This window comes from Ictalurus furcatus, chromosome 15 (assembly GCF_023375685.1).
Source record: "Ictalurus furcatus strain D&B chromosome 15, Billie_1.0, whole genome shotgun sequence".
NCBI classification, from domain to species: domain Eukaryota; kingdom Metazoa; phylum Chordata; class Actinopteri; order Siluriformes; family Ictaluridae; genus Ictalurus; species Ictalurus furcatus.
The window spans coordinates 20,061,628-20,070,784 of record NC_071269.1 but is presented as its reverse complement, the minus strand read 5'-3'; the positions used below and the strand labels follow the sequence as shown (position 1 = coordinate 20,070,784).

The 9,157-nt window shown below is 39.5% G+C and overlaps 1 protein-coding gene across 2 annotated transcripts in view; it reads left to right on the top strand.

The window, feature by feature from the left end:
- Positions 1-221: 221 nt before the first annotated feature.
- adcy6b (adenylate cyclase 6b) overlaps positions 222-9,157 on the top strand; it is an 83,681-nt gene continuing 74,745 nt past the window's right edge. The window contains exons 1-3 of one of the 2 annotated variants that reach the window (XM_053642571.1): positions 222-343; positions 4,347-4,559; positions 4,777-5,623. In XM_053642571.1, the coding sequence (XP_053498546.1) occupies positions 4,778-5,623 (846 nt within the window). In that variant the 5' untranslated portion in view covers positions 222-343; positions 4,347-4,559; position 4,777. Of the gene's footprint in view, positions 372-4,346; positions 4,560-4,776; positions 5,624-9,157 lie in introns of both variants that reach the window. The other variant, XM_053642570.1, reaches the window with a different exon arrangement.

Here is a 9,157-nt window from a genome sequence, read left to right as displayed (position 1 = left end):
TGTTGAAGCAGGGTTTCATATGCATGCTCAAGTACCGTGCGTGCTTGTGTATGCGTGCGCACGCATGCGCTCGCGCAAGTGTTTCACTGTATTTCGCCCTAAACGGCCTCCCAGAAAGACAAAAAAAAAGTCGCCAGCACGTCGGCCATAATGTAGTGCTCGCCGCCAGGTGGCGCGCGGGATTTGTGCCAAACTGCGCGAGCGCAGAGCTGACAGGACTTGCGCGGTGTACGACAGAGCGCGAGCGCCAGCGGCACACACTGTAACCGTAGGAGAAGAGCGTACACGGGGCACGAGCCGGACCGTGACCGGGTTATGGCATGAATCTGAGACGTGAAACGCGGTGAGCAGCTGAACCCATGCACGTCTTGGTGAGTGACAGTGTGTGTATGTGTGTGTGTGTGTGTCTTTATAGCTTACATTAACAGTGTACATGTGTGTGCGTGCGTGCTTGTTTTGCGGTGCGGCGTTTCAGTGAGCAGCTACAGCAGCATTATCAGGGACAACACAGGCTGTTTCCTATTGCATTAACTGAATATTCACACACACACACACACACACACACACACACACACACAGAGTCAAGCAGAAAGCACAGAAAACACGATGGCGCTTTAGTGTCACTCCGCTCCACATCTCTCGGTTCTACATGAAGCGTCAGCGCGCGCGCGATGGTTTTGTGAGCTGGAATCTGAAACAGCGCCATGAATTTTCCCTTTAAACGTGTCCTGTAGGCACATATCTAGTCTGCAAGGGTATTGTTTCTACACGACGACATCAAACAATGTCCGCTTTTAGTCTACATTGTGTTGAATTTTAATTTAAAAAAAAATTATAATCTAAAAGACCCCACGAGCCGAAGTCTGAGCCTCCGTCCTCCACCGCATACTAGCGTACTAAACAGTACGTGAAAATAGTGTACAGAGCACTGAACATGAACCTCCCTCCTACTGGTTAATAATGTAGTATGCATTTTAAGATGTACTCTAGGATTTCATTCTAGGCAGCTCAAAATATAACCCCAAACACATTTATTTATTTATTTATTTATTTATGTGCTTTTTTTAATATCATAAATAATAGCAAAAGTCATGTACATGCACAGACACACAACATGCGTTCAAATATTTCCAGGTGTCATGTTAAACATGATGACTTCAACAACAGGGATGTAATGTCAGATAAGTGTTGCTTGGTGTTAATTAGGACAAACAGTACTTTCAGGAAGTGTACCATGATGTCATTTATCCTGATGTCTGTGATCGTAGTCAGATTGTTCATGTTTTACACTGAGTAGAGTGTTTCCTTATTGGTCTTTATTGGTTCCCACTATCCAGTGTCGTTCAGGGTAGTTCTCAAACTTTCTCCAGCTAGGGATCCCTTTGACTATAAAAGAACCCCATTAGTACGCATTTATATAATATATACACAATCCATCTTTTTAAATCATTTAAATGTGAAATATTTTGGCTGTTAATTAAAGCCATAGAGGTTTTTGATTTTTTATTTCTGAACTTTACACTCACAGAACACATTAGTGATAAAATAGTCACTGACTGTTTAGCAGTCTATATATATATATATATATATATATATATATATATATATATATATATGATTGATTGATTGATTGACTGAGGTTTGGATTGACCAGTCAAACAAACAGGCTAATAACTATGACTCAATCATTCAATAAATAATTAATTTTCAACAGTGTCAGAACTGACAAAAGAAAATCCCACACCCAATGTGCGATTCTTTACAGACCCCTGGCTTGAGGATCACTGATGTAGTGTACTAACCTGGCTAACATTTTCGGGTTAGCAAAACATTTTATAAACAACACGGTTCTATGAATATCTGGTTCCTGGAAATGTTTAGAGCTTCTTAATTTTTTTGCCTTTAAAAATAAATAAATATATTTTTTTAATGTAAGTACTAAACTCTGCTGTCCTTGTCACTGGGATGGTACCTTCAAGGATACACATTTTGTATCTTTAGTAGGTATTTTGTAGCTAGGTGCATGTAGTATACCTTTAAAGACTGACTCTAAAACTGAATTGCCAGTGGTCCATCTGTGTACCCTTAATCACGTTTAAAGGTACCACATTTCCATGTGTAGGATAAGGGCAGGCTTGGGGAGTAACGGAGTACATGTGAAGGTGTTATGTGATCAGGATACAAAAAACTGGTAATTGTAATCCGTTACAGTTACGTCAAACAACAAAGTAATCAGATTACAGGTACATTTTTTGTAAAAAATGGGAATACTGTCAGGATTACAATTTTTTATATTTAAAACCAAAGAAATTAATCTTTTGACATAACACAATATAGACAGCTGCTTGATTATAGTTCTGGTTCTCTCTTGCCAGTCGTGACTCACATAAGCAACCTCCAGGTAGAAATTAACACAAATTGTTCTCTGAAATGCTTTTGTTAAGGTGACCATATGTCCTCTTTTTCAGACCTTAAAAAGCGTCTAAGTTTCATTATCATGTGCTTATTGTCTAATAATGCATCATGTGTGCGCATGTTTGCATTGCTTTGACCCCTCTGTGTAATTCCCACCTTCTCACACAAAAATTAGTCGATTATACAAGGCTTGCAGCAACTATTGGCCAAATTCCTACTTCTCAACCATTAGCCTACTCTCAGCGAACGCGTGAAGATGAAGCGCTGTTGTATACGATATCAAACAGTTGTTTGACAATAGCAGCAAATGACAACTGTCCTGAGTTGAAACAATGCCTATGGCCATATAAGGTCATTTTTAATTTCATGTTATCACATTGCTTCATATTACCTGGACATTCAAATGCGTAGAAGGTACACTCGTGGCATCTGATATTTTATTTTATTCCATGGACATTCAAAAGAATGTAGGGCAAAAATTTCAAACATGGGCAGAGTGAAATCAATTTCATGTATATATATATTCATGTGATGCTAATAGTGTGTCTTTTTCAGTGTATTAAAGTCTGCATTCATAGTAACATTGTTTTGAACGCTATTAAGACTCCCCACCAAAAACAAACAACAACAAACAAACAAAAAAAAACCCCGGTGTCCTCTTTTTGGAAAACCAGAATATGATCACTGTAGCGTTTGTGATGTAATGTTACCCGCATCAGGGACAGTGATCTTTTATTTATTCATTTATTTATTTTATTAAAACAAACCCAAACGCTGAACATGTTTTAAGCTTAAAATAAGCTCTAAATAAAAGTATTTTAGATTTATTTTATCATATTGCTTTTCTCTTGACTTTATTTACATATGTGACCTTGAAGTCATCCAAAAATACTTTTTAGATTCCATTACTTTCATATAGTGATACTTGGATTATGTTACTGATTACCTTTTTTTTGTTTATGAAGTAATTTGTAACTGTAACGGAATACATTTTTAAAGTAACCCTCCCAACCCTGGATAAGGGGACCACTTCAATGACAAAGAAAGGTATAGTTTAGTACTGCAGGGTGTCCGAAAATGTGTGTGTGTGTGTGTGCGTGTGTGTGTGTGTATATATATATATATGTATATATATAAACATTATTTCAGTATGTTCTCTGAAAAAAAAGTATATATATATATATATATACACATTATAGCAGTATAGACCTGACCTATAGTTTGACTAATCTTTTCTTTGATGTTTACAAAGACAAAGAATATTAAGTTTTTAAAAAATCCATCAAATCAATGACATAAAATCAGTACCATTTAATTTGTAATTATTAAAAATGTAAAAAAAAAAACCAACATCATACCAACGATATCTCAGTAAATTGTATCGCGTAATCATTTATGACGATATTGATATTATATCGATATATCGCCCAACCCTAGTCTATGTCTACGCTGTACATGAACTTGTCTAGCTACGAACGTCTTGTGAGTTTGAAAAACATCGTGAAGCTAACCTGTTTTACGTCACGTCTTCACAACGTTGTAGGAATGTTATTTTGGCAACATTACATCCAGACCTTTTTAGAACATATCAGATCCATTACAAAATGTTCTGATGACATTCTCTGTTAGCTGACATGTCTCCAACAAACAAACATTTACTGTTCCTCTACGTGATATTTGATATTCTGGACGTTTTTTGGGAAAATCTTTAAGAGACAAAACAGCTGTGAGTGATCTGGGGTGTTTTGCTGATAGTGTAATTTGTTGGTGGGAACGGGAACTCCATGAGAACATTCCCCCCCCCCCCCCAGCCTTGTATTTGACAGCAACTTGCCATGTTTACTCATAACACATATCTTGTAAAGCACTCTTTGCTCGGATCTAATATTATACTCTGTCCTGTCTCTGTTATCTTTCTATCAAACAAACAGACTCGGGCAGCTCAGAGATGCGGAGCCATCGGTGTTCGGCTCACTCGTGTTATTTGCGTTATTTGACTGTTTGCTTAACTGGGTGTCCTGGATCTCTCAGTCACACCCTGTGTGTGTTCAGACCAAGCTGCTACCATCAGCTCTGTACACAGGGTTAAATGCTGGACCTGGCTGAGGAAAGCAGCACTGCAAAACCACCGGGAAGCCAAGCAGGTAATGTGACCTCTTTAATCTTTAAGAGTTTAGTTTCCTGGTTTATTTGACATGCGTGAGAAAATGTCAGTGAACCACCTGGGTCTTTCTTTTCATTGTCACACATCTGAGCCAGTTGAATTCAATGTAATTCATGGTAGAGAATTACAGATTGAATGGCACTGCAGTGTTTTGACACATGCTCATGACCTTTCACCCTCTGTTTCATTTCATTCAGGATGTCTTGGGTCAGTGGCTTTTTAGTCACCCGTGCAGATGAGCACAAGATGGCATGGGGCGAGCGGAATGGCCGTAAGCGGTGGCGTAAGAGGGACTGGCGCCGGCGCTACATGAGCTGCCTGGCTGACCCTGAAGCCGCCGAAGCGCCACCCCACGCAGGAGCCGGTGCCGGTGCGAGCACCTTCAGCACACGCTGTGTCTGGCAAGAGGACCACTATGGGAAAAAAGGAGATCTAGCCATTGAGGATGGTGAATCCAAGAGGATGAAGGAGGATGAGGAGGAGGAGAAGGAAGAGGACAGGGAAGTGGGAACGGCCGTTTTAGGGTGCCTGTGGCAGCTTGCGAACGTTTTCCAGTCCAAGCAGTTTGAGTCAGCCAAACTGGAGCGCCTCTACCAGCGCTATTTCTTCCGGTTGAACCAGAGCTCTCTGACCATGCTCATGGGTGTGCTCGTGCTCGTGTGTGGCCTCATGCTGACGTTTCACTGTGTGCTCAGGACTCAGGATGTAAATGTCGCCTATGTGTCAGTACTTTCTGTAGCAATGGCACTCTTCCTGGCCATGATGGTGGTGTGTAACCGCACCGGCTTCCACCAGGACTGCATGTGGGTAGTGAGCTACCTAGTGGTGGTGGTCCTGGTGGTCGTTCAGTCGTTCGGCGTCTTCATGGTGGAACCACGCAGTGCCTCCGAGGGCGTCTGGACTTCCGTGTTCTTTGGCTATATCACCTACACGCTGCTGCCCGTGCGCATGACAGCGGCGGTGCTGTGTGGAGTGGCGCTCTCCTCCATCCACCTGATCACGGCCTGGCAAATCAACCAGGAGGACAACTTCCTCTGGAAACAGGTAAGTGCTAATGATCTTCATGCATTTTTGTTATGCAAGCATAACATATGGCATTACAGCAGCATATTGCTAATTGGGGTGGGCGAGAAGCAATTTTTTTCCCGCCTTCGCTCACTATTTTTCCTAGAAATAGCGGTGTAGGTGGAGAGAAGCAACAGTTTTTGTGACATTGAAAATCCACCAGCTTTTCAGCCAAGGTCTCTTTTTTTTTTACCTCCTGGCTTTGTGAATGTACACTGATTACTATACAGCAGTTCAGTATAAACAGGCTGCTACACCCAAGTACTGACTGACTAAATTATTTTACCTATAAACAAATAAAAGGCCATTAAGTGGACAAAGATATACTGTTTAGATAATTGTACTATAATAACAGAAGCATCAATAGACTGTCTAACAAAACTAGTAAATACCAAGTAAATACCATTTCCACCAAATTTATTGCCATTATACACACTGGGAATTAGCCAGTATAAACAGATGCTCACATTTGAGAAAGAAAACACACTCATAGGTTCCGTCAGCCAGATGGTTATTTTTACTGCTGAATATAGTAAACGTGAACTCTATGTGAAGTCTAACTGTAGACGGTAGAGTCTCAGCCTCAGTGATTTCACCGTGACTTTATGCTCTGCTATGAAAAAAACGCAACTCCGTTTCTGCTAGTAAGAAGAATCATAAACTGTATCGTCACAGAACTTTATTTTACATCTGAATCATCAAACGCCTTCATCCGTTTATTTCTCCAACACAAAGTGAAAATAATATCCAGTCTGCCATGGTTGCAAAAAAAAGTGAAAAGTGAAAGGACAGTCCAGGTGAAAAAGTTTGATTTCATGCCCAGCTAGCTTCCAGCTTCTCAGTCGTCCACCTTAACATTTCAATATTTACAAATCGAAATTGACGCTTCGTAGTTTTGCATCGCAGAACGAGAGTTCTGTTATTTGTCGAAACCAGCACTCGGCGAAGGTTCCGTATTTTTATTTATTTGCTGTTCGACGTTCCAGGTGGAAGTCAACAGTACAGACCAAATGCTTTCAAGCATTTTGACATGTCATACGTTTCATGGGTCAATTTCTCCACCAATCAGAATACAGTTCCTTCAGCATAACTTTGTGTACAGTGGTATACAAAGTGCATGGGTCAGATTTCAAGAAGATTCAGGAGATCCGGCCTCGTCGGATTCGTAATGTTTATTGTGCGCTTTCAAGAAAATGTATAATCTTATTATTTTTATTTTATACATACGCTACTCTTGGCTAGCTTACCAAAATAAAAAAAAGACTATAAAGAAGTTTTATCTTATCGTCTTTTCATATTTAAGTATCTAACATATCGATCTAACAAAAAAGCAATCTCTATGCAGGCCATGCAGGATTGCACCGAGATTTTCTTGTGATTGTTGCAGCCAGACATGCTTGGTTTTGCTGCGGCTTTTTAAAAAAAAATTTAAAAAAATAAAAAATTGCGAAATTGAATTGGCGAAATCGCAGTTGCAGGAAGTTGTTTAGCACGGTCTTTCACAGCGATGTTCGTTGGTAAATGAGACTCTTTAGCTGTACTCATGTTTGAGCACGTGAAACGAGGAGGGCTTTGGCTGAATGCGTGTCGCGATGGCTTCACGTGACGTCTGCAGAAAATCTGCGGAAATTTTGAAAAATCACAAGCTCCTCTGAATATCTCGGAGTTTGCTTGAGTTTGCGGAGTTTTGTTGTAATTTCTCCGATTGCGAAATGGATAAATTCTGGAGGGACTGTATAATGGTAGGCTGGGTAACTAGGCACCTATTGCTACTGACGAGCAGAATTTGAAATGACCTGCATATGATACGACACAAATTTTGCAGAACACATAGTTTACCAGCCCACATATTTGCATAATATTACTCTATATGACACAATTAAATTGTAGTTTAACTAAGACATGACATATGATATATATATGGTTTGGGAAAACCCTTTGGATGTTGCTGTGGTTGAATTCTGGCAGTCACAACCAAAAACAGAAGGAAAACCAGGCTTTGGTTAAAATAGCGTTTTTCTGTTCATATGTCACCAATACAATAATATAATGAATATATGTCACCAAAACAATATAGAAATGTTTTTATTTCCTCTTTAAGAAAGTAATGACATTTTGACTGTGTGCATGGTTTTCTCAGAGAACCACACAAATTTTACAAACCATGCATCCTCTTCTGTTTACAGAAAAGATTTGACTATAATGGCAAATCCTGCGTGTAATGTCAGGCATGTAAGTTAGAGATAGTAGTGAAAGTGATGTACGCTGTGAGGAAAGGAGACAAGCTGATTGGTCAGTCCCTCCAGGGTTTTGCGATCCTGCGATCGCAGAAACGAACAGAAAATCAAAGCAAACTCCATAATATTCGGGCCGCATAAAAAAGTACTCCATAAAAAAGTACCGCAGATTTCCCACAAATTTGGGCCAAGACGTGTCATGTGACGTCATCACATCACGACACGCATTCAATAAACAATAAACCGAACCCTGATTAATATTTTCCCAGAACTTTGTTCTGTTTGTATAAGTATGTTCTCTAACAACCTCTGGGGTCTTCCAGGAAGAAGAACTCTATTGATTTTATCTCTGACCTCAACATTACGGGCGATTTAGTGTAGATTTATGACATTTAATCCCAATTAATCCCATGTCAAGTTCAGATTGTAACAGAATGGAAATGTGGAAAAGTTCCAGGTGGGGTGAATAGTTATACGGTATGTACACACAGTGTATGTACTGACATTATACAGTATGTTGTCTTTTCCTTTAGTCTGTTAATCAGTCCTTCCAGGATTCCAGGATTGCAGAAATGAACGCAAAATCAAGCAAACTCCGCAGTATCGAAGCAGCACCTAAACACACGTATTCATTCATTTGAACTGCACTTGAATCCCTTTTTACAAATACTCTTTACTCTTTAATATATCTACCACACACACACACACACACACACACACACACACACACACACACACACTCACCCTTATGCCACAGTCTTATGCAATATTTTTGTATCTGTGTTAAATTACAGTATTAGTAATAGGGTGGATATTGTTATTTTGTTTTATATTGTCCAGGACATTTTTTAAAATCCCAGTCACACAATGCCACAACCATAAATAAGTTAGTATAAGATCCCATATTCATGGGATTAGAGGCCATTTGTCACTTAAATACTTATAGTAAGTAGTTTAGTAATGATTATGCTGCAGGAATGCCAATTTGATATTTTGTCCGTATATGCAAATCAGATGAAGCACTTCACATGTGTTAGATTTTTAAGGGCTAAAATTAGTTGAGAATAGTCTGACAGCATGTTTACCAGCTGGACGTTGTCACTGTGTCACTGCGAGATTAAACAAAGCGTCTTAGCAAAACTGCTGGTGGAAAAAAAAAAAAGTGCATATTTTACATGGCTTAAATAATCAGAGTTATGATCGGGTTTTCTCATAGCTTGACATATCAATACAAAACCTTGTGATATATCATCCGTATGGTGGCTTGGGCCATGTA